The following is a 27581-nucleotide window of genomic DNA, read 5'->3' as shown; positions in this document are numbered from 1 at the left end:
AGGACATCGTAACAGACCTGTCTCTTGAGTTAATATGAGACCAGTTGACATGTTCGTTCACAATGTCGCTTAAAATGCCATGCATGATTTTCGCGACAACTATATGAAAATGTCATCAACGAATTATATGGACTGTCGGCTATCAGTCTTTAAGGATTTAACATGCTCATGTACCCTTCTTTCAAGACGCGGCCTGCTTGGTGGTTCAGTTCAATACATACATAGAAATATTCTGTTTTGGTCACTCAAAAAATAAAAAAAAAATATGCGCTGTGGTATGAGTTGCGATCGACCGCTGCAGATCTCTGGTAGTTATGCCGGAAATATTCCATCAGTTCCGGGTAACTTAAATAGTTGCAAGCCTATCAAGGTTTTCTTTACCATAAATACTGGCTCATTGTTCCAAGATTCCGGTGTCTATTTTCAACAATACCATTATTTAATTCAATACCAGGCAAAGGATACTATTAGGTATTGCCGGAGCCACGCGAATAGTCTTGTCATTGTGGCAAAATATTTTTTTTTTTTCATTTTCTAGTTTTTTGCCTGTTAGGGCGAAGATCAATAAATTTTACAATTTTTGCTTGTTTCTCTTTCGAGACGAGTGGAAGAAATAAGCCAGAGAATGACGCACACACCAACCACGATGGGACGCGTTTCATTTCGAACCGTTCGAGCCGTTCGAGCCATTACCGTCGTCTAGTGTTCGAAGCCATCAATACAACTTCCAACAGATGCACAGAATCTCGGACGTACCACGGAAGTTGTGTAATTTTTGCAGACAGAAAATTTGCCATTGCGCCAAATCGTATTTCGGAGATGAAAATAAATATCATACGAAGTAGGAAGTGAATGATCATTAGTGTGTCTTGGGTTATACATACAAAAGCCATTTCGGAGAATCAATGTATGTGGAATGCTGAACAAAACGTATGGAGGTTTGTCAAGGTGTACAATTTTTTGGGGATTTAAAAAAAAAATAATTTCAACGACATTTGTTTTAATTCATTAGGGTGGTGAAATGTTTAAGTGATAATGCGTATGGTATTAAAACAATCTCGGTTTGGTCATTGAAATTTTAATAATGAAAGCAATACCATAGGGGTTTATTTACTATCAATAGTATATGGTATCGAAATAATCACATTTGTTATCACCTTTTCTATCTGTATAGCCTCTTTCGTCTGGTATTGAATTGATTAAAAATTATATTAAAAGTGATTGCCAATAATGTGAATAGATAATGGCAACAGGTATTGGCAAAGTACCGCCATTTTTCTCAGTGCATGATATTCGAATTATTTGCGTTGACGCGCCCAACAGCCCCAAACCTACATTGGCACAGCAACTAAAGGAAAACAGCTACGAACTCGTTATGTTTACTTAAATGCCCGTCTGCTTCCAGTGTCAAAGAAACGAAACGTACAATTGAGAAAACTTAAATGTGTAAATAGAAATTTATGCATCACTTCACACGTTTATTAGCTACACACCACCTTCGACATTCGCCCCAATGCTCAATGGCGTCCCTTTGAAGAATTGATGCAGCAATAATGAAGTGATAAAAGAGCAACTTACCTAAATACACAGATGACATTTTCTTGGAGACATTTTCATCGATGTAGGTAACACCCAGTGTGAACAGGGGCGAAGCCCCCGCACCATGCAACAGTTGGGCAGCAAAGAACAACCATACGGTCCATGTCAAATTATCGGCAGCCTCATCAGATATATTTACAACATTAGAGGAGTCTACAGCGTTTTTTAAGTCGCAGCTCTAAAATTTAGACTGATATAAGGAAATACATATACAATTAAAGATTTTATACCGCATACCTGTAATGTGTGGTTATTTTCCCAGCTAACAGCTCTGCACGTGCTGGTCGCAGACATAGTAGCCCTATAGGGCCCTACCAGGAAGTGAGGCAAAGCAAAGGTTAGTGAACCGATGCCCAGCAGCATAACGCCCCAGGCAATAATGCGAGGCTTGGAAGCTCCCAGACGACCACCAAAATACGTCACCGGCACAAGACACAGGAATGAAGCGATGTCATAGCCACTTGCCACCAGACCAGTCTGACGTGAACGCAAGCCAAAACGTCTTTCGATTGTTGTAATTACCACATTGATGAATCCATTCACTATCAGGCCTGCAAAAGACAATAAGGAAAGGTAAATTTTGTAGCAGGCAAACTCTGTACAATTCATCTGAACTTTAAGTCGAAAGATGACATGTCGCTGGCACATATGAGCAGTTCGAACCTACGAATATCTTTCCAAACCTCTTCAAAGTACAAACGCTCCTTATCACAATCAAGGTTTAAGAGACTCTCTTTACCATCGTTTGAATTGATTTTCATTCGCCAGGAACTCCCTTCCAACTTTTCGAAGTGGTCATACAAAATTTCATACGAGTGTTTGTAGCTATTTAGCTCAATCTTTCTTTATAAGCCATGAACATATGGACATTTCTAGAAAAATTTTAAGTTGCCATAATTTTCAAAAACTTTGTAGTACAACACAGACTTTATATTTTCTTATTTTATGTTTGCATATTTGCTATTCTAACCATAAGTTCATGTTAATGGACACTTTGTCTGGGAATACTTTTGAATTTCTTTAATATTTTTGGACATGGTTGCTTTGATCCCAATGTCGATTTAGAATCCGAAATTCCAGATGCATTTTCCGCACTGACGAATGTACAATAAGGGTACAAGGTCGATATTACCGCCATAAAAGAAGAAGAATTGAATATTAAAGGCAAGACAAAAAAAGTGCGGAAAGACAAAAGTCGGGCGGAGCCGACTATATTGTTGCGCACAAATTAAGACGCCGAATCGATTACCTAATGCAAACTTTTGTAAAGATGGGACCCTGAGAATCAGCCCTTATAGGGCATATCGGCCAGGGACGTAGCCAGGTTGGGGGCGGGCTCTCCAAGCAGACACGAGCTCCCTCCAACATGGTTTTGTCTAAAGATAAAATTTAAATTAAATTTATTCTAAACTAAAAATTGTAGTAAAATTTTTTAAAATGACATAAAAATTCATATTTGTAATATTCAACAAAGACAACATGTTGCTGAGGCCAGGGCCGCCTTCAAATTATTTTTATACCCTCCACCATAAGCTGGGGGTATACTAATTTCGTCATTCTGTTTGTAACTACTCGAAATATTCGTCTGAGACCCAATAAAGTTTATATATTCTTGATCGTGGCGACATTCTATGTCGATCTAGCCATGTCCGTCTGTCTGTCCGTCCGTCTGTCTGTCGAAAGCACACCAACTTCCGAAGGAGTAAAGCTAGCCGCTTGAAATTTTGCACAAATACTTCTTATTAGTGTAGGTCGGGTGGTATTGTAAATGGGCCATATCGGTCCATGTTTTGATATAGCTGCCATATTAACCGATCTTGGGTCTTGACTTCTTGAGCCTCTAAAGTGCGCAATTCTTATCCGATTGGGATGAAATTTGGCACGATGTGTTTTGTTATGATATCCAATAACTATGCCAAGTGCTGTTTAAATCGGTCCATAACCTGATATAGCTGCCATATAAACCGATCTTGGGTCTTGACTTCTTAAGCCTCTAGAGTGCGCAATTCTTATCCGAATGGGATAAAATTTTGCTCGACGTGTTTTGATATGATATCCAATAACTGTGCCAAGTATGGTTCAAATCGGTCAATAACCTGATAAAGCTGCCATATAAACCGATCTTGGGCCTTGATTTCGTGAGCCTCTAGAGTGCGCAATTCTTATCCGATTGGGATGAAATTTGGCACGATGTGTTTTGATATGATATCCAATAACTGCGCCAAGTGTGGTTCAAATCGGTTCATAACCTGTTATAGCTGCCATATAAACCGATCTTGGGTCTTGACTTCCTAGGAGCCTCTTGAGTGCGCAATTCTTATCCGATTGGAATGAAATTTTGCATGAGGTATTTTGTTATGATATCCAATAACTGCGCCAAGTGTGGTTCAAATCGGTTCATAACCTGATATGCTGCCATATAAACCGATCTTGGGTCTTGACTTCCTAGGAGCCTCTTGAGTGCGCAATTCTTATCCGACTGGGATGAAATTTTGCACGACGTATTTTGTTATGATATCCAACAACTGTGCCAAGTATGGTTCAAATCGGTCAATAACCTGATAAAGCTACCATATAAACCGATCTTGGGCCTTGATTTCGTGAGCCTCTAGAGTGCGCAATTCTTATCCGATTGGAATGAAATTTTGCATGACGTATTTTGTTATGATATCCATTAACTGTGCCAAGTATCGTTCAAATCGGTTCATAACCTGCTATAGCTGTCATATAAACAGATCTGGGGACTTGACTTCTTGAGCTTCTAGAAGGCGCAATTATTATCCGATTTACCTGAAATTTTGTACGACGGATTCTCTCACGACCATCAACATACGGGTTTATTATGGTCTGAATCGGTCTATAGCCCCATACAGCTCCCATATAAATCGATCTATTTTACTTCTTGAGCCCCCAAAGGGCGCAATTCTTATTCGAATTGGCTGACATTTTACACAGGTCTCCAACATATAATTTAATTGTGGTCCATACCGGACCATATCTTGATATCGCTCTAATAGCAGAGTAAATCTTTTCTTATATCCTGTTTTGCCTAAGAAGAGATGCCGGGAAAAGAACTCGACAAACGCGATCCATGGTGGAGGGTATATAAGATTCGGCCCGGCCGAACTTAGCACGATTTCACTTGTTCTTACTTGTTTTGCGCTACATTTATTCAGTCTTAAAATAATTTAACAATCGGAAATTCTCGGATTGGGTTTTTTGTAATAATAGAAACAGATTACCCAATGGTCTGCAGCCAGGCAATATTCGATTGTATGAATTATTTCAGACCGAATAAATTTAGCGCAAATATGTGAATGAACGGGAGGTACGCCGAAAATAGTGTAGGCTGCAAATATGCTTACATTGAAAACTTACTCTTATGGTAATCGACGACTACTTAGAGTAGCAGTTGGCAAAATGTTGGTTTTGCTGTAATAGTTGAATGTCTTCATTCGGTAGAAATATAGGAAGTGGAGTAATTTTCTTTCTTGATGAGCTAAAAATAGAGCTATCGATAATCGCAACATTCGATAGTTTTAATAACAAATATCGATAGTATCGATACCCTGGCCGACACGGGATAACTATGAGCACCACACAGGCTGGAACTATGAGCTCCGACTTGTGTGGTGTCCGTCTTTATCACGGGAAGCTTAGCTGAAAGCTACCGGGCGCGTCCACAGGTTGCGGATGGTGGAAAGCTCCGTTTTTATGCGGAGTAGCTGCAAATGCGGCCGCGGGCAGCCAGCCAGGTTGCACTGGCTCTTAATTAAATACTGAGTGCCAATGATACTCGAGATAACAAGGCGAGTTATTGGCGCCTTTAAATAACCAATGGCCAACATCAGCGTCTGCTCCCAGGTTTGGGGCGGCTGGAGGCGAGCGTCGGATCTTGTAGCAAGCGGCTCGCCACAACGAGGGCCAGTAACCCGCCTCCGTAAAACTATGAGAAACAAAGGAATAGTAAAAACGGACCCCCCCCCCCCCAACGTTGACGACCCACGCAAACGAAAAAAGGACCATGATTTGCGTATCTCCATCTGGAATGTCCGCACTCTTTATTGAGCAGGTGCAGTATGCGCGCTGGCGGATGTATTAGAAAGTACAAGGCAGAGATTACCGCCTTACAGGAAGTGCGATTGACTAGGAATGGCGTCACTACAACACCAAACGGTGACGAACTATACTAAAGCTGCCATAACACGAGGCATGAATTTGGCTGTGGATTTGTAGTTAATCGGAGACTGAAACACCTTGTCTCCAGCTTTACTCCGGTGGATGAGAGGCTAGCCACAATCCGCATAAAAGCCAAATTCTTCAACATCAGCCTTATTTGTGCCCATGCCCCGACGGAAGACAAAGACGAGCAGATCAAGGATATTTTCTACGAGCGCCTAGAGAGAGAATTTGACCTCTGCCCCGATCATGATATTAAAATCGTGCTGGGAGATTTTAATGCGAAGATTCCCTATCATATAGAAGACATTTTTGGTCCAACAGTCGGAAAGTTTAGCCTCCATGAGATGACATCCAGTAATGGGTTGAGGCTGATAGATTTCGCTGCGGCAAAAAACATGGTAGTTAGTAGCACCAGATTTCAACATAAAATTATTCACAAAGCCACATGGCTGTCACCCGATCAAAACACGAGAAACCAAATTGTGATAGATGGAAGGCATTCATCCAGCGTGTTAGATGTACGATTGATCCGTGGAGTGAATATAGATTCGGATCATTACCATGTTGCAGCAAAGGTTCTCACCCGTTTGAACACGGCGAGAAAAGTACGATCTGACACTGCACGGAAACTGGACATTGAAAAGCTGCAAACACAACAAATGGCAGCGCCATAATCCACTCGACAGACCCAACTGCTTGATGAAAGCACTCCATGCTCCGATGATATAATGGCGCAGTGGCAAACTATTGCCCACTCCATGGAAAATGCCGCGAAATCCGTACCCGGGTACCGGAAGCCTCCCCCAAGAAATCCATGGTACGACCAAGAGTGTCGAGATGCTACTGAAGCCAAGAAAGCGGCATATAGAGCAACCCTGCAATCAGTAGCAACGCGCCAGATGAAGAAGAGGTATCAGGAGAAAAGAAGAGAGAGGAGAAACGTCCATTCCGCAGAAATAAAAAAGAAATGGAAAGAGGTGAGTGTGAGCGAATTGGGATGTACAGGAGTCTGAATGAAGTCCGGAAATTCTACCAAAGAACTAAACATGAAACAGATGGCTTTGGTGCAGGCACATCCTTCTGCAGAGACAAAGTGGGAAATCTGGTAACTGGCGCAGATAACATGCTGAGGATATGGAAAAAACATTTTACCCAACTGCTAGTGTCCGACGTTGGCGGGGAAGAGGATACCGCAGAACCTATCCCCGATGATAGTATAGAATGTTTATCTCCTAGGCAAAATGAGGTCCAAGTAGCAGTGACCCGGCTAAAGAACAACAAAGCAGCCGGAGCCAACAGGTTACCCGCTGAACTATTTAAGACCGGAGGCGACACGCTGATAAGGCGTATGCATCAGCTTATCTGTGCAATCTGGCTAGAAGAACGTATATCCGATGATTGGAACCTCAGCATTCTATGTCCCGTACACAAGAAAGGAGACAAGACGGAATGTGCCAACTACAGAGGAATAAGTCTCCTCCCCATCGCATACAAGATACTCTCGAGCGTATTGCGTGAAAGATTAAAACCTAAAATGCGGCTTTAGATCTGGTAAATCCACCCTAGACCAGTTATTCACACTGCGCCAAATCCTGGAAAAGATCCGAGAAGGACAAATCAACATCTACCATCTCTTTGTTGACTACATAGCCGCCTTCGATATTCCTGTACGTTCAAAGGTATTTCAAGCCATGTCTGAATTTGGTATCCCTGCAAAATTAATATGACTTTGCAGGATGACACTTGCTGATACGCGTTCCTTATCTCTCCGAACCATTTAATACCAAACGAGGTTTCAGACAAGGAGACAGCCTATCTCTTTAATATCCTGTTGGAAAAGATTATACGAGATGCAGATCTGAATAGATATGACACACTAATCACAAGAGAACACATGCTACTCGCCTATGGCGACGACATCGATATCATAGTTCGGTCACTGGAATAGTAACTGCAGCCTTTGAAAGAATCGAAAGAGAGTCAGTGAAAATGGGTCTGGCAGTAAATGGAGATAAGACGAAATGGATGGTTTCCACTCCCAAAAAGCCTTGTACAACCGAGCAGATAAAGAACATGGAGAAAGTTGGGAACCACAACTTTGAGATAGTCAGTAACTTTATCTACCTCGGCACCGCCGTAACCGAAACGAATGACACCAGTTTTGAGATAAAGTGAAGAATAATACTGGCAAACAAATGCTACTTTGGACTAAGTAATCAGTTTAGAAATAAGGCCTCCTCTCGACCGACGAAGACCACACTTTACAAGACACTGGTTCTACCCGTGCTGTTATATGGTTCTGAAGCATGGGTGCTTGTGAAAGCAGATGAGGCAGTGCCGGGAGTATTTGAGAGAAAGATTCTTCGTAAAATATATGGACCAGTTTGCGTTAACGAAGAATATAGGCGACGTATGAATCACGAGCTGTATGAGCTGTATGACGACGATAGCATAGTTACACCCATCAAAATACAACGACTGTGTTGGCTAGGTCATGTTGTCAGAATGGATGAAGAAGCTCCAGCAAAGAAGTCTTTTGAAGACAAACACGGTGGTACACGCAAACCGGAAAGACCAAAAGCCCGATGGAAAGATCAAGTTGTGGGAGACACCTCGAAACTTGGTGTCAGAGATTTTAGAATGAGCGCAGAAGATCGAGGCGCTTGGAACGCTATTCTACGTTCGGCTAGTGGAACAAATATTCTGTCACAGCCAATTAAAGTAAAGAAATATTTTCTTTTTCGAAGATAACGTTGCAAGTACATGTTCTTTCTTCAACAATTGCGTATTTATAAAACTCGTATGGCACACAATCTTCACCTGGAGCTTTATTTAGTTTTGCTTCGCCTAAGGCCTTCTCAACTTCCATCAAACATATCTCCCTATCCAAATCATCACCTCTCCAGTGCATGAATATCTGGAGAATTTTGTGTTTGGTTTAGAAGTTGTTGGAAATAATACATTGAATATTTGATGTGTGATGCCTGTAGAAAGTCTTCATCCGAGGGAAATTCCAAATTCTTCGGCCATACTTTTACTTTTTACAAGCCTTCATCCATTTTAGATACAATACAGCGCTTGTTTTCAAAACGCAAAGCTTTACGTTTTACCATTTTTTTCTGTCGTCCTATCGCTACACAATATTCCTTATACAGCACTCTGTTCCTCTTTTTTTTTTGTGTGAACTTCAATAAAAAAGAGTTCTTTAATAATTCGTTATAGAGAGATACGATTTTATGAAAATTTCAGCTTGAGCTTTAACAAAATTCGTTGTAGAAAAATTCGTTATAGGGAGGTTAAAATGGGTGAAAATGGGGAAAAAGGATGTGTTTTAAATTTTTTTTTCATTACAGAGAACGGTTCGTTAAAGAGAAGTTCTTCTGTACCAATCTTAGCATTTTTGGCACAACACCACGAAATCTAGATCCACATGAAGTCATACTGCATTATCTTCCGTCCTCAGCGCCGTTTTCGAAGCCAATATATTTTCTATTTGGATAGTAACATATTAAAATAAAATACGGGGTGCGTCAGAGAAATTTACTTATTTGAAAAAACCCCCAAGCAATGAGTGGGGTGGGGAGGGTCGCATCTGGAGGAACTTGGAGTTCCTCAAGTTTGTTTTTCTCTCCAGTGAGTCGCCGTCATGCTCTGGTCTACGGAGCAGCGGGCCTTCGCCGTCGAGAGATTCTTTTCTAAAGCTCACATGTTCCTACGCAACGTGCCTTCCGCGTTCGCTTTGAAATTCCTCCAGTGACAAGGCTCACTTTCACATTTCCGGCTGCGTCAACAAGCGAAGTGGTGTAAATCCGCTTGAACTTCATTCTGAACGAGTTACTGTCTGGTGTGCGATGTCGGCCATGGGAATAATTAACGTATCTCGTTACAGGAACATGATCAAGTAATTTTTTCTTGCAAGCTTCGAAGAAATGAATGTTAGAAACGACCGCCTTGTCTCTCTCAGAGGCGATCTCTAACAGTTTTATGTGAAATCGATCGACACCGGACCATAGCACATCTGAAGAACAACATTCGCGACGCTATTTCCAACATGCCGACTGATATGCAAAGAGTGGACACGAATTTCAAAAATCGTTTGAATGTATCAATTCTATTTGTTCAAATCCTGTTTTTTGTGCTTTATACAATTTGGGCATAAAACTTTTTACAATAAATTGTGATCGGAGATTTTTGCAATGGAAAAGGAAAGCGAGAGATTCCAACACACCAACCAATGTGCGACGCGTTTCGTCTTTGGTTAAAAGTCTTTCCAATCACATTATGTGTGGAGGCATCAAGGGCCATACATTGTGGTAGGCCGTACTCATATCGAATATATCGCGAAAACGTATCTACGGGGTAAGCACGACACTTGCACATGTTTGACATCTTTCCCACTAGCTGTTCTCTTCTTCTTCTCGTACATGTAATTAGAGCATGCTTTATTCCTTTTGACAAAAACATAAAGGAATCAGTTGTTTTTGTTGTCAGGCGAGAGAAAGCAACCCAAAATTAAATTGTTTTCACAAATTTATGATTTAATCAGCTTTCTCACAACTTTGACAATTATTACGCGTAAAAAATAGACTTTTTCTCAAATTTTTTGGTTATGTCATACGAAAATAACATACAGGTGTGATAGCAAAAATGATGAATCGTATGTAAATTGACAATTTTGACAAACATTTTCAATTACATGTGAATACAAAAAGACATATCCATGTCGTGTAATAGCGCATTGAACAATTCTATGTAAACTATTACATTTTATGGAGAAATAATAAAAACCAATCTTTATAGAGATAGATATACATTTGGCTCATTCACACTTCTTCGTTGTTGTTGTTCTTGTTGTAGCAGATTGTTGTGTTCTATCTTTCGTCTGCTTGATTCCGTTGAGTGTTAAGACCCAGGAACTCTGCGACTAAGATGGTGTGCGTCCACAGGGATCTGGGTCTGAGCGAGTGGGTCTGGCTGGGCAGTTAAACAGGTGACGTGTATCGTGCGGTCCCTGGTTACAAGCGGGACATACATCTTGCACGTCGGCATCAATCCTTGCTCTGTAGGAGTTGAGGCGGCTGCATCTGGCGGAACGTAATTGAGCCAGAACTACTCTGGTTTGTCGGGGGAGGTCAATTTCCAAGGACTACATTCACCCGGTAACCATTTACCGTATCTGCTACCGTGTCTGCATGAATATTTTCTAGGCCTGCTTGATATGCCGCTTGATCTAGATGTTCTCTCTTGTAGCGCTGAACCTCACGCTCTAGATCATGAAGATCTACCGTTAGGCTTCTGGGCGGTGGATATCTATCCACAAGATGATGATTTGGATGGTCTATGCGATAACAGCCCAAAAAGAATTGCTTAGGCAGCATGTAGTTATGTCTTCGCACCGGTAGGATCTTTGTCTCCTGATGGAGGTAATCTACATGAGAACTGAGAAAACAGCCCGTCGCAGTTCGGAGGGCGGCATTCTGATAGATCTGAATATTATTCCACTGGACGTCACAAAGCTGACGAGACCACACTGGCGCTGTATAATTTACCACAGACCGGCCAATTGCTTTGTACCCGATCAACAAGGTTTCTTTGTCTGCACCCCAAGTGCTGCCAGCAAGTGACTTAAGGAACTTGTTTCTACTTTGGACTTTTTCGCAAATTTCTGTGTCATGTGGGGAGAATGTGTAAGAGCTGTCAAATGTGACGCCAAGTATTTTGGGACACTTGATGGTCGGAATCATGTCTCCATCGACCATCACAGTCAGCTCAGTATTCACCTTACTCGTATTTGTAGTGAACAATGTGGCTGACGATTTGGTGGCAGATATGTCCAGATATCTTGCAGCGAAATATGAGGCAAGTTCGTTGAGGTAGACGTTCAACCTATAGCAGATGTCGACAACGGGTGAGGGGCCTCATACCATGATTGTACAATCGTCCGCATATGATACGATCTCTATGCCGTCTGGAGGGTGTGGGATTTGACGCTTGTTAAACAGTGCCGTAGATATCACCCTACTTTGGGGAACTCCCTGTTTCACTCTACGGTGCTTCGTCTTCTTATCCCTAAATTCCGCAAAAGACTGGCGACCACACAGATAATTCGCGACCCAGCGTTTCAGGCCTGGCTGGAGGGACGTATTGGCGATGTCCTCGAATAATTTGCCATGAACCTATCGAATGCCTTCGATAGGTTCAGTGTCACGAGGACCGTCCTATCACATGGCCTATGCTGATTGAAGCCACGGAAAATGTGTGCGATGATGGCACGCAAAGCTGTTGTTGTGCTACGCAGTTTTCGAAATCCATGTTGATGTTGATGCGGGAGGAGTAATACCTCAAGCTCTTTGCTACTGGTGAGAGAGGGGAGATCGGTCTGTATGACTCCCCCAAACTCGGGTTTTTCCAGGCTTCAGTAGCAGGATAACGCTGCCCATTTTCCAAACATCGGGAAGAAAAATAGTGTTCAAAGACAGGTTAAGGTACTCAACTCCAGCTGAATCCAGATTCTTCAACATCAATGTAGAGATTCCGTCGGGGCTCAACGCCTTGGATGATTTGGCGCCACGGTTAATTGTGATGGCTGTCCATCGGCTCGGAAAAAGGCTCACCTCCTTGCTCTGTCCCTCTCGAGATGCACATTAAATAGACATCTGAACAGCCTGGCGCATCTCTTCGTATCAGTCACGGTTACTTCGCCAAAAGTGACTGAGGTTCTTTCATCCTATCTACCGGGGTTCGAGATTGATTCAACAGTAGACTACAGCTTGCCTACACCCGTGCCTAAGTTACATTGCTCCAAGTGTTTCAGCCACAAATTCCGCTTATGTTCGTTGACTACCCTATTTATTTCCAGATTCAGCTCACTAATTCTGGGGTTGGCGGGGTCCATACAACGAATCCCATCACGCTCGTCTGCGAGTACCACTGTCTGCGCCGGGAAATTGGGCCGCACTTGGGGTATTCAACCGGCTGGTATAAAGCGAGCGGCTGCGGCGTTAACGATGGAATTTCCTCTAGTCCACTAGCACATCCGAGGAGGGTGGCAATTCACTGAAGCGGCAATTGGTATACTCTCTGAAGCCAGCCCAATCGTCCTTCTTCTGATTGATAAACGTCCGGCGCTCAGAGGTTATAAAGTCGTGTGGGCGGTCGATGGTGAGAATTATGGGGAGGTGGTCTGACCCCAAAGAGATAGTCCAACGACGAGGACGCAGAAGGCGACGACGACGTCGCTTGTGACCCACTGCTGGTTATGTTCGCACAGCATCTTGCAACATATCCAGTATGACTATACTCCCGTAGTGAAGTGAGGCCATATCAAGATCGGAAATGTACCCACTCCATGCACCGGTTATACCTCACCGACACCGACCAATGATGGAGGCGTTTCTGGCAAACCAGGCCCGGGGTTCTTTTCAATCCCGGCATAGACCAGAAGCGTGCGGAGAAGGCACTCCGGGATGTGCCTCTTCCATGACGGAAAAAAAGACGAACACACTTCTTCGTATTACATATGTGTGAAAGAAAACACAAGAGAACGCGCGAGAAATAGTTTCACACAATATGTTTAACGTATGGACACCACCGTAGCGCAGAGATTCGAACCCAGGCAAGATAATCGGCAAAAAATATCAGGGGTGATCTTCCCCCCCTAATGCTGGTAACATTTGTGACTTACTATGCCGTGTAAAAAGTTATCTCCAATGAGGTGTAGCACTGCGGCTCGCCTATGAAAAAGAGGCCCCTTATCATTTAGCTTAAACTTCAATCGGACAGCACTCATTCATATGTTAGAAGTTTGCCCCTGTTCCTTAGTGGAATGTTCATGGCCAAAATTTCCAATTTACATATTCAACGTATGCCTTTTTTACGAATTACTTGACATAGTACAACAAAAATCTAACTTCTATGTCAAAATTTATTAAATCTATTAATCAACTTGCTTGAAGAATTTTTATAAATCAATACCACTTTTAATCGGTAAAATTTTTTTTGTGCGTTGTGAACCGGATTATATGAAGGGCAATAGCAATAGGAATACAATAAAAAAGAATGAAATGTATTATAAACAAAAATGTGAAACACACCTGCACTGATTCGTTAATTATACAATAGATGTCCATTCACCCCTTAAATTACCCAGAGCGTGCCTAACACCATCATTACCAACTTTAAGGCAAACCAAATCGAAGGCATCACCTTTGACCCATCAGATACTCACTCGTAATTAAACAATTCAAATCTCATATCTTGCATTGAATGCGGAAAGTATAATCCTCTTAAGTGGCGCTTCGAATGGAATATATCGAATGGAGCAAACCTCCAATGTTTCAATAAACGATAACTTCAAACGCTCCTGAATGCCCAACAAAGCAAAAAATAGGAAACCAAAGCACTCGAGCGGATATCATTGCCAAACACTCGAGAGCTTTTTCCATATTTAAAAAAAAAGTATGCAGCCGTTACAGATTACGTGTCACATGACCTGTGCGGGAGGTTGCCAAATCAAACGACATGTTCATCCGAATATTGGCCACTAATAGGCCGCGGCGGCGACATCAGCAACAGCTTCGTCGAAAGCAACAGCAGCATCGTCACCATAGCGCTTTAAATTGCGGTAAACAGGCAGGATCAATGCTGTTGCGGGCAGGCGGTGAGTGGATGCCGCTCATCCGTATCTGCCGTTTTGCAACAGGCAACAGGGCAATTCACTTGAAATTTCAATTGGAGTGTTGCATTTCAATTGAATTCATCCCGGCGCAGGGGAGTTCGGTGAGGTGTGTGTGGGTGTGCCTGCCAATTGTTGTTTACATTACGACTGGTGGATATGAAGCGATGACAGGGCTTTTGGGAAGCAATCAAATATTATAAATATCACCACCGTGGCTGCCATGGGCCACAACTATATGACGGCGATAAATCTTCGTAAACGCTTATATTACAGCTGCTCATTCTATCCGCATAATGCCCGTCCTACTGTTACACGGTCGGCACGTGACCAAAAATATTAATCAGCTAACATGAAATTTGCATGAATTATGGGAAAATTTACCGGATCAGCAGGCTGTGAGCACCAAACATAAATGGCATGCAGTTTACTCCCAGCTTCCGGTCATTAGCAAACGGGCAGGTCCCTCGTTTCTCACCCACATCGCAGTTTACCATACGGTGTCGTACCCCTTTCCATAAAGAAAGGTCAATTTGTGTAGAACTCACTGTGACATTCTCCATCGAACATAAAAAACCCCGCACTCGCAAACCTGTCCTACTTGCAAGTGAACTCATTCATTTAATGATTACATACGGCACAAGTGGCATACAAGTAAACAAAGTCATTTCGGTCGGGTGGATACCAATATACCCTCTACAGTGGTACGCGTTGGGCAGAAAGACCATGCGGGCATATGGATGCAATAGTTGGTTCGGCGTGCTATACTTTTAAAAGGCCTTTTGCAACTTCAGACATTAAAAAGGACAATGGCTATAAAATTGTTCCGGAAAGCTGAGATATATACAGCCCTTTTCCGAATAACAATACCCTGGGAGTTTTTTTCCCTGCGCCCCTTTCTCTTAATCTAAACAAACTTCGAAAAGGTAATCTGAATCTAAATACAAGGGAGAAAGCGATGATAAAATTTGGAAAAAATGTCCCCAAACAAATAGAATGGAGTTGAAATAAAAAGCTATGAATTTAATGTGTTTCATAAAAAAATATATACCATTTCTTACTCTACGAACAATTTATTGTGTCCGGACACAATATTTTTTACTTTCTAATCAACAACAAGCAAACATTTTGTTAAGTTCTCCTGGCGAAAACTTCATTTACCCACCAAAGAAGGCTTGTAAAAGTTTTTCAGTTTTTTTTTTGCAATAAAAGACGATAAAAATATTGGTATATAACCATATCAAGATATGCCGTTCATACTTTAATAATCGGACTTGGGTGGTAAGGCCAAAAGTTATATCGAGCAGTAGTCCTTGATATGTGACAAGTCTTCGTCTCTTCCTTAATGGAATGCTCGTGGGCAAATTTCCAACAATGAATTATAGACTATAAATTATCGCAAAATTCTTCCGGCCACTTTTGGCTGCAATTAATCCGCTCATTGCAAGTTATCAAATTCGGAAAGAATAAACCCTTAAACCGCTTTCCGGCAGCACTCTCTCCAGCAGCCGTCGCAACCACCAACCATTACAAAGGCAGGGCACAAAAGAAGGGCTTTAGATAAAGGCAGACCGACTCGGCATTCATGATGACGAAGTAACAGAAGTAAACCTCTACACTTCTCACTAAGGTAGTTTGGCTCAAGAACGATGCGGTCGTTCAGGATGTGTGTCCCGCATGCAACCAGGGACAACACGACACAATAAACTTGCTTACCGTCTACCAGATAACATTGTAAGCACTTCAATGTAGACATTGATTAGTAAATGAAAATAGTTGTAAGCCATAATTATGGGCTACAAAAATCAGGGATCCGGAGCGGATACCTTTTTTTTCGCTCCGCTCCTGCTACTTGATATATATATTCTCAATTTTTTATCTTATACCCACCGTTACTGGACAAGTAGTATATTAGTTTTGTCATTACGTTTGCAACATCTACCAATATTCAACTCCGATTATGTGTATTCTTGATCGACGTCTATATCGGACTATATCTTTATAAAGCCGCCACAGTTACCGATCACCTGATTTTACTTCTTTAACCCCGAGAGGGCGCAATTCTTATCCGATTTGGCTGACACATTTTGCATTTCAGGTTCATTTATGACCTTGCCAAGTATAGTCTGAATCGGTCCATAACCTGATATAGCTTCCATATAAACCGATCTGCCGATTTTACTTCTTGAACCACAAGAGATCGCAATTCTTATCGGATTTCGCCGAAATTTTGCATAATGATTTCTCCTAAAACCTCCAATATCCATGCCAAATATGGTCGGACTGCATTACTCCCATACAAACCGATCATCGTATTTTTGTTCTTAAACATATACCGGAAATAATACCTAACCAAATGTATATAAAAACAATGGAGTTTGTTGATTAAACCTTTTTAGTTTCTGCCTTTAAAGAGAACCCGTGCAAAGAACTTGACAAATGCGATCCTTCGTGGAGGGTATATGAGGTTTGACCCGACCAAACTTAACACATTTTTGCTTTATTTACTTTAAGACTACACCTTTTAAATTGGTATAAATCGGTACTGTAACATCTTTCCGATAACGGTTTAGCAAAAGCTTATCTTAAAGTTATCTCGAGTTAATTTAAATTTCTGTGTCAATTCACAAATATTACAAGTTCATAAACCAAATCATGTAGAAGCTCGTTAACTTCGGCCGAGCCAAGTCTAATACAAGTTCTTTGAGTGATTTTTTTTTTTAATAAATAGGAGCTATAGCAAGGCTGGGACTGATATTGACCGTACATGTTATGGCTGTTGGAAGTCATAAAACCAGTAAGGAAAGGACAAAGTCGGGCGGTGCCGACTATATAATGCCCCACACCTACCATATAAATACAAAGTGGGAGCTATATCTAATTCTGAATAAATTTTGATGGACCTCGGCGGATGTTTTCAGATGGGTTATTAAACAACCCGTGTCAAATTTCGTGCAAAGCAAATATGTTCAAAACGATAACTACGGACAAATGACAACAGTATTGCAAATTACCCAAAATCTGTCGAACATATGGGAGCTACATCTAAGTCTAAACCGATTTTGACCAATCTTCCTGGATATTGTGGTAGGCATCGAGGAAAGCGTTGTGCACAATTTTGGCAAGACTGGTCAATAAATGCGCTTGCAGTGGCTTTAGAAGTGAAAATCGGGCGATAAATGGCAGATATATCTAAATCTGAAACGATTTCTATAAAACTCACCAGTAATATTAAAAGTCTTAAGAAAATCCTTCCTGCCAAATTTCGAGAGAATCGATTAACAAATGAGCACTTTATAGCAATATTTCTAAAAATCGGACGAACATACACATGGGAGATGTATCTAAATTTGAACCGATGTCGACTTATCTTTATGGATATTTTGGAAGTCGTCGAGGAAATCGTTGTACAAAATTTTGGGAAGATTGGTCAATAAATGCGCTTGCAGTAGCTCTAGCAGTGAAAATCGGTTGATATACAATATATGTATATGAGAGCAATATCTAAATCTTGCCGATTCAAGAGAAAATCCTTCCTGCCAAATTTCGAGAGAATCGGTTAACAAATGACCATTTACTGCAAATCGGATTACTGCAAATCGGACGAACATATATATTTTAGCTATATCCAAATCTGAACTGATTCTTTCGAATTTCAATAGGCTGTGTCTCTAGGCCGAAAAACATGCCTGTACCAAATTTGAAGATGAAATCGGATGGAAATTGCGACCTGTAGTTTGTGCTCAAATTAACATGGACAGACAGATATAGCTAAAATTCTGAGTCGATCGGTATACTATCAATGGATCTATCTCTCTTTCTTTTGGGTGTTGAAAACAAATGTACTAAGTTATAATACCTTGTACCACAGTTGTGTAGGTGTGTGGGGTATGTATACCACGTCCAAAATTTCAACTACATCGACTAGCAATTACTCCCTCTAGAGGCTCAAGAAGTCAAGATCCAATATCGGTTTACATGACAGTTATATCAAGTTATTAACCGATGTGGACCATTCTTAGCACAGTTGTTAGAAATCAAAACCAAACACCTCGTGCTAAATTTCAGCCAAACCGCGCCAAATTGCGCCATCTAGAAGTTCAAGAAGTCAAAATCCGAGACCGGTTTATATAGCAGCTACATAAAAATACGGACCAATTAGCCTATTTAGAATCCCAAATGACCTTCACTAATAAGAAGTATTTCTGTAAAATTTCAAATGCCTAGCTAAACTCATTCGAATGTTAGCGTACTTTCGAGAGACATACTAACAGACGGACGAATATGTATACTCTCTTGGATCTCAGATCAATATTTCGTTGAAGTACAAAACGAATGCCGAACGTAGTAAACCCCATCCTATGGTGGAGGGTATACAAATATGTACTCGTATTTACGTTAGGTTAGATTGAAAATAGGTTGCGGATATTAATCTGTCCCGTACACCTAAGCCATTAATCGGCTTGTTGTGCGCTCTAGAGACTAAAAAAGTCACCTCGAAAAAGAAAATCTAAGTTTGGAATTCCGTGCTGCTTACAAAATCTTTAATTGTTTCGCATATCACTCCGTAAGTTGGTTCATGTCTGGTACTGGTTGGTTCATGTCTGGTCCCCACCTAAGTGCCGGTATCTGCAAGTCACGAAAGCCGGGCAATGACATAGAAAATGCTCCAACGTCTCATCATCTTCCCCGCATGCCCTACACATGCTATCACTTGCCGCACCAATTTTGCATAAGTAAGCTCGTGTCCCGTTATGATATCGAAAGCTATACTGACCTCCTTCATACTTCCTTTCAGTAATAGCCTCGCATCTTACGATCCGGATCTCCCCATAGGATTTTCACTGTCGTACCGACCGTTTCGCTGTTCCACAGGGTTACATGGATCTCCCCATAGGATTTTCACCGTCGTACCGACCGTTTCGCTGTTCCACAGGGTTACATGCACATTCGTCGTCCACGCCCTTAACACTCGGACTGCGTCGACCCGAAAGGCTTCGGGTTAACCAAGTTTATTGATGGCAGTTCTCTGGCCTTACTTTCTAATTCCCAGTTACTCCGCTATGGCCCGGCACCTAGACGATGCGGATCGTGTTATCCTCAGAGAAGGCGTCAATCTCCTGCTCAAATTCCAACACAGCCTGCAGGACCGTATTATGGTCAAGCAATCTAAAAAAGATTTCAGTCCCTGGGTTCTCAATGTAGACCCAAGGCCTGCTCTGTCATCTAGCTTTGATCCATCCTTGTAAAATTATCTTCCGGATGGCAATACTAGGGTTCCGTCAATCCAAGACAGTGCCACTGTGTCGTATCGGGTATCCGATCGGAAACCTCTTCCATTCCTTCCAGGTTTCCTATCGTCGCCTCGATTATACCCCGATGGTATAAACTGCTACTATATTCAATCCCTTCTCCCATCGCTTTAAGTCTCATAGCCCCAGTGGCTGCCTCGCACTTGATCTGTATGTATGAGTCGGATATCTAAAATTGCCCCCAGTGCCCTAGTGGGCGCGGACCTCATCTCTCCGCCTATGAACCTGTTTTATTATTCTTACATTGAACTTTTTCTCCATCACAGTCCACCAAACTACTGAGGCGTATGTAACTATTGGTCTTATTACGCTCCTGTAGAATCAGTGTACTATCTATCCTCGGTTTCAGGCCCCAGTCCGCCTCCTTCTGTATTAACGCCGGAAATATTCTATCAGGTCCGGGTGACATAAATGTTTTGAAGCTCCTCAAAGATTCCTTCACCATAAATTCTGTAATGACAATCCTTCGATCAACCTCATTATTCCAAGATTTCGGTGTCTCCGTGAATCCCGTCGTATCCTGTGGAAAATGGGGTTTCATCAAAGGCCTCAACGTGTTAGTTTGGACATGGGTTTTTGAGAGAAACATTTTTATCTTGGCGGCGTCGTTAACGCTATTGACCTGTACGCAGAAAAGGTTCTAGGAGGCCCGCTTTGCCGCTCTAGTTATTTTATTGTATTCCTTGTATTGTATTGATGAAAATCGCGACCTGTAGTTTGTACACAAATTAACATGGACAGACGGACGGACAGACAGACAGACGGACATACCTAAATCCAATCAGAAAGTGATTCTGAGTCGATCGGTATACTTATCAATGGCTCTCTTCCTTTTGGGCGTTACAAACTAATTCACTAAGTTATAATACCCTGTACCACAGTAGTGGTGTAGGGTATAATTATGTAAATCGGTTCAGTATTAGTTATAGCTCCCATATATTGGGTTGCCCAAAAAGTAATTGCGGATTTTTCATATAGTCAGCGTTGACAAATTTTTTCACAGCTTGTGACTCTGTAATTGCATTCTTTCTTCTCTCAGTTATCAGCTGTTACTTTTAGCTTGCTTTAGAAAAAAAAGTGTAAAAAAGTATATTTGATTAAAGTTTATTCTAAGTTTTATTAAAAATGCATTTACTTTCTTTTAAAAAATCCGCAATTACTTTTTGGGCAACGCAATATATGTTTGTCAGATTTTGGGTAATTTGCAATAACGTTGTCATTTGCCAACCGTAGTTATTACAGTTTGAACATATTTTTGCTCGCCGAGGTCCATCAAAAATGGTTCAGAATTGGATATAGCTCCAACATTGTACTTGTAGGGTAGGTGTAGGGTGTTATACAGTCGACACCGCCCGACTTTTGCCCTCCTTACTGGTTTCTACTCTTTGGAAGTAGAACATGCATGCCTTAAGGGCAAGTTGGAAGAGTACAAGATGGCCCTCTTCCCGAATATTGAGGGAGCATTTTACAACGTAGAGATAAGGCCAAGGATTTGGGTCGCCGGGTGTCCAACCGAGTTTCTCTGCTACGTGGTATGATTATTAACATGGATTTCGGAGACAGTGTGGTCAGAAGCGGATGACAAAAGGAGCGCCAATTCTCTGGAACCTAGTGATATTGGAACCCAAGAGAGATGGCGTGAGAATGATCGTTTTGGAAGACGACCTCGTACTACTGCAAATGTGGACGACGTCGCACTGCGAAGCAAATTTCTATCCACTATCAGAGAGATTTTAGAAAGGTCACTAGGAAGACTTTCGAGATGGGCTAAGAGAAATGTGTTGAGAATGACCATAGGAAATACAGAATTGGCGCTTCAATCAATCCGAGATATGAGCTACCGAATTTTAGACTGTAGTCTTTGGACGGAATCATCCTACAGTTGTCGAAGAAGGCGAAATATCTGAGCCTAGTATTCTATTCGAAACTGTCGTGAAAAAGGAATACGAATGAATGGGGCCTTTGTATGGTGGAAGGCTGTGGAGACCTCGGTTTTCGCAGATGGCTCCAAGATGGAGTCAGGGACTGGATTGGGAGTACACTTCGCGACTCTCACCATAGGAATGGCGTTTAAACTGTCGGAGGATTATACGTTCTTTCAGACAGATGTGTGTGCCATATTCTATCTCTTTTTAATCCACACTTCGCCTTCTCACTAGGGTATCACAATTGGCTAGACTGGCCTCCGAGTGAACCCACCCATTTAATGGGGGGCTGCTGCTAAACCATTAACAATAAATTGTAAAATTGTACAGAGAAATTATAGAATATAACTACAATAGCTGTTGTAAAAATACACATTTTTGGTTTTGAAATTTGTTCTTCACTTCAACTTCAATTTTTAACAACTGGCACCAAAACAGAACGCGATTTTTTGTTTTTACTGATTTCTACATTCCGGTTACGGTCGAAAGACGTTCGGTAATCATTTGTATGTGTATTCATAAGCCAAACCAAAACAGCTGGCACGTTTTGCTACATTTACGGTATGTTTACGAGAGCATAACTACACATACAAATGATTACCGTACGTCTGTCGACCGTAACCGGAATGTATAATTCAGTAAAAACAAAATTTTACGTTCCGTTTTCGTTTCACTTGATAATATTTGAAGTTTGGACAAATTTCAAAACTAAAAAAGTATGAAGTTTAGAAAAGGAGAAATTCTGTGATTTCTATGAGGAATTTACACTTTATTGTTAATAGTTTAGTTTTAATTTGAATTGGTAGTCCACCATGAATAGGTGAGTTCACTCGGTGGCCAGTCTGGTCTGTGGTGAAAAGGAAATGAAAAAGTCAGAAATATGTGATAAGAAGAAATTACATGAAGAGAGTAGGGGTAAGCGCCAATCGTATGCGCTATGCCTCGAAACTGGAATCTATTCAGGGATTTCGACATTCCACCACGCACTTCGACCTCACTGTACTAGAACCCATTGCCTGGAGGGCCGCGATATATACAGATTTTCAAAACTGTTAATCCCCTCCCAGAATTTCTTTTGCGTCTATCGTTATAGCACAGAGCTCTACCTTCAATGTTGTGTGTATCGTAGTAAAGCCCGATTCGAGTCCATGTCTCCATCTTAGAAATTCGTTTACCACTATGTTCCAGAGAATTTGCTAGAACACCCCTCTCTGAGACATTCCCCTTATCACCCGCCCTCCGACCACACTCCGAAGTCCCAGTTGATGGTGTTGTTATGTAGCATACAGCCCGTGCGACTCAGAGCGGCGACTGTCGACCCATCTCCTCGTTTTTAAATGCCCTCTAAGTACTCAGGGAGGCCGTCATCGAGTACTCCTTTAGTTAGAGAGACCTCTCGACTTTTCGCATTACTGCTTGGAGGGCCGTCTCTCCGACCTGCCCTTAAGGTATGCATTTTGTGCCCTTGAGCCATGCTTGAAATTCTCCGAAAATGTTTAAAATGTCAAATGCTACGTTTTGTAATAAGCAGAATTGCCTCTTTACATCTACGATACATTTATTCTACATTTACGAGAGCATAACCAGACATTTATGGTATGTTTACGGGAACTCAAACAAAAATTTTAAATGTTTAAATTAACATGAGATAACATTAGGGTTAACTTTCGTTAAATCGTTATCGAAAACATATTAGAGAACAGATTTGCAAAAATACAAATTTTGCCCATGAATTCCACTAAGGAACAGGGGCAACAGTTTACCCCTGAACAGATTTGTACCAGTTCTAAGAAGTTTCGTCTTAAAGTCAAAGCAAGTGAAAACAAGCTTAGAGTGGTAGGGGCGAATCTCATATACCATCCACCATTGACAGCATTTGTCACGCCATTTACACGGTTTCTCTTCATAAGCAGAAACTAAAAGGGATAAAGCAACAAACTCCATGGATTTTTATACCCACCACCATAGGATACATTAATTTAGTCAATTTGTTTGCAGCTCATCGAAATATCCATTTCCGACCCTACATTGAATATATATTTTTCGTCGTAAAATTCTAACACGATTTAACGATATCCCTGTGTATGCCCTTCTGTTGTAATCCATGTTAATAGCCGGCCAGATTTGACTGTATTAAAATGTCAGTCTTTTGTTTGCATTCTATTTGTTTGATTTCTCTTTCTCGCACATTCTTTGCTCCTGTAAGCACAGCCTTGTTTGTAATCATGCTACAGTCTTCCAAAATTCGGATATTGAGCTAAAGTTTGGCACAGATTCGTGTTTTGTTTATACGCAGGTAAAGTTCTTGAACCAGCTATACGGACTAAATTTAGATATAGTCGCCATATGGACCGATCTCCCGATTTAGGGTCTTAAACCCATAAAAGCCGCTTCTATTTTCCTATTTCACTGAAATGGGAAATCGCGAGTTGTAGTTAGGGCCCCGATATCCGTACCTAAAATTGTTCATATCGAGCCATAATTAGATATAATTGCCATATAGCCATATAGACCAACCTATCATTTTAAGGGCGCGTTTGTCACCCGATTTTGTTGAAATTTAGAACAGTGACATCCTGTCGACATCCACAACCAGTTTGGTCCAGATCGAACTATATGAAGACATAGCTGCCATATAGACTGATCTGCCGATTAAATATCTTAATCCCATATAAGCCACATTTGTTACCCAGTTTCATAATTTCCTAGTTCGCTAAAATTTAGAGCAATGAGTCGGACTAGATTTCCCGTTGTCCGAACCAAGTTTGATCCAGATCGGACCATACTTTGATATAAATTTAGAACATGGAGTTGAACTAGGCCACCCGATATCGGAACCGCGCATGGTTCATATCAGATCATATTTGGATAAAGCTTCCATATGAAGCGATCTGCAGATCTGGAATCTTAAACCATATAATCCTCATTTATAACCTGGTTTCCTTGAAGTTTTAAAATGTGACTTATATAAACTAATCGGTATTTGAACCGAATATTATCAAAATCGGCCCAATCTTCAACATTTATATATTGGGTTGCCCAAAAAGTAATTGCGGATTTTTTAAAAGAAAGTAAATGCATTTTTAATAAAACTTAGAATGAACTTTAATCAAATATACTTTTTTTACACTTTTTTTCTAAAGCAAGCTAAAAGTAACAGCTGATAACTGACAGAAGAAAGAATGCAATTACAGAGTCACAAGCTGTCAAAAAATTTATCAACGCCGACTATATGAAAAATCCGCAACTACTTTTTGGGCAACCCAATAGATATTGCGTGTTTATAATAAAATAGGATAAAAAATATATCCATGATGGAGGGTATTCAAAGTTCGTCGGCCGTGCTGTTTTTACTAGTTTTTTAAAATTTGGTTAGAATTGTTTCCGGTATATCCTTAAGGAGTAAAGTCTGTTTATATAGGAGCAATAGACACGGATTCAAACTATACTTGGCATGGATGTTGGAGGTTATAGGAGAAACCAATATACATTTTCAGTAAAATCAAATAATAATTGCGTTCTCTAGACGCTTAGAAAGTAAAATCGGGAGATCGGAATTTACATGATTTGGAGGTCGTAGGTGAAATTATGCAAAATTTCACAATCTACCAATCTTCCAGTCGGTTGTTGAAAGATTGGGATTACATTCCCTTCCAAGTATCGACTCAGGATCTGAGGGAATCCTTGGTATCCAAGCATGCGCCATTGGCCGAAAAAGGGATATCTTTCTTCTTGACTAAATCTAGTGCTGCACCTGATCAGATCTCACCAATCTTTCTTAGTGCACAACGATACGTTTCAATTGAGCGTTGATCACCGAAGGCAATTAATCTGTATCGTCCCGATACCAGCCTGCATCGTCACAAACTTTAGAAGACTCAGGAAATTCTCCAAAGGCATCCGATTATACTGATGACAGTCCATTGACTATCCCGCTTCAATTATTCCTAGGTATGCAACCCTGTTCTACTCCCTTGTCGATAACTGCCATAAACAAACTGTCCCTATCGACATTAGAGACAGCGAAATGCCTAAGGTTTTTGAACCCATCTTACTATTGTTCACCCTAGTTCTTTTAGGCATGGGATGCCCTCCAGGTGACCGCAGCCTTTTGGCTGACTGTGGTGAAGTTTCCAAATCTAGACGTGTAGTCTTTGGGGTAGCCTGTATAGCGAATCCTTATTAGTGAGAGTCTTAAGGTCATTCGCACCAAACCTCTCAATAAACCTGAGAGCGATGCGTCTTCTATTATTTCAATCTTTTAAAGAGCGTGTTGGTTTGCCCAGGCCGATGGCCTAGGCAAATTATAGACATGGGAAGAAAGCATAGGTTCGGCCTTGTGCTTAAGACTCGAACCAGGTGTCTTCGTCAAAAGCCCCTGCTGACCAGTCGTCTGTTGGCTAGTGGATCAGTCGCTGCACAAGTTGAGGTTTCAGTAGCAGACAACATGTTACGGCCTGATACCACCATTGCAGCTGTTGGATCTTTGGAGTCCATTCTAAGCCTACTCCCGGACTTAAGATCTGCCGCTCCACTGGAAACAGACGTAGATCATCAACCGCCTAATGGATACCTCTATCGCAGCTATCCTTGAGTGACTTAAAAATAATGACCTGTTACGAGTTACAGGAAAATACTTTCGGATTGAAATAACACTACGTCCGCTTCACTCAAAGGTTTAAACAAGCAGGTCACAGAACTGGCAGCATCAGCCGTTAGGCGATCGCCGTGCGAAGAACAAAAGAGTTTTACAGAAGATGTTTGTGTTTGTTGCTATTGGCATCGTTGGATTTGAATATGGGAAGTAAGATTTGATTTGTTTTCTATTGCGCTTATGAATCAAGTCGTATTAAGAACCCTGTTCAAATTCAGATGTGCTACTCTAGTTGGGATGGTTGTAAAGCACCGTGATCCATTTGAAATCGCGATACGGAAAACCAGTGAAATGGTTTTATTAACAACACATTTTGCTGACTTTTAAATGTTTTTTTGCTACACTATTCTTTGAATAGAAAGCATTAAACAATGCTCCAACGCCGGACAATATCCTGCAATGGAATCTCAATAAGATTTTAAGACCAAAAAAAGAAAGCACAATGAGACAGAATAAATTTAGTTGAAGGGCATAATTTTATTCTACATACCAAACTTCTGTCAATTGTCGAAAATAAATATTCCAAGGAAAATTTTGTTCCATATAAAGTAAAAGAAGGCGCAGCGGAGTGGGCCCGGTCCAGCTAATATTATATAAAAAAATCAATTTGTGTTTGTTTGTCGGTTTGTTTGATCGTATATTCCTTATAGACTCAGAAAAGGCTGAACCGATTTTCATGAAATTCTCCCTCATGGTGCATATAGGGTACTACATTGTGGTGAAAATAGGGTACTACATTGTTTGATATCTGAAGGGGGGCGGGCCCTCCCCTTTACCCTAATTTCCAGAAACGCCAGATCTCAGTGATGTGTGGTGCGATTATGCGAAATTTTGTGTACTCTCTTGTAGTAACCTACAAACAAAAATTTGGTATTCAAATTTCGGATGGATGCCTAGGGGGCCGCCCCACTCCCAACCTACCAAATATATATTAAAACCAATCACGACCATGATAATATGGGGCTTAAATAAAAGATATTTAAGTGTATAATACGAATCAGATATTCAAATGTGGCCAAGTGTTTAAGGGGTAGCCCCTTCCAAAAACACACCTCAAAGAGGACAAATTTACGACTATAGCAATATGGGGCTAAAATGAAAGGTCATTGGGAGAAAAGCACGAATTTGATATCAATATTCGGGAAAAGTGTCTATGGGCCACGCCACCCCCACAACACCACCCAAATAGTAAGTATTTTCCGACTATTGCAATATGGGGCTAAAATAAGAGGGTT

The 27581-nt window shown here is 41.2% G+C and overlaps 1 protein-coding gene across 1 annotated transcript in view; it reads right to left on the bottom strand.

The window, feature by feature from the left end:
* The window catches only part of LOC106088385 (solute carrier organic anion transporter family member 4A1), a 158214-nt gene that overhangs the window by 66853 nt on the left and 63780 nt on the right, over positions 1-27581 (bottom strand). Inside the window, exons 2-3 of the mRNA XM_059365314.1 lie at positions 1837-2150; positions 1579-1777 (exon numbers count right to left, since the gene is read on the bottom strand). Of these exons, the coding sequence (XP_059221297.1) occupies positions 1579-1777; positions 1837-2150 (513 nt within the window). The remainder of the gene's footprint in view (positions 1-1578; positions 1778-1836; positions 2151-27581) is intronic.

Source organism: Stomoxys calcitrans, chromosome 3 (assembly GCF_963082655.1).
Source record: "Stomoxys calcitrans chromosome 3, idStoCalc2.1, whole genome shotgun sequence".
NCBI classification, from domain to species: Eukaryota; Metazoa; Arthropoda; class Insecta; order Diptera; family Muscidae; genus Stomoxys; species Stomoxys calcitrans.
The sequence above is the reverse complement of the archived record's forward strand: the minus strand, read 5'-3'. Positions and strand labels throughout refer to the sequence as shown.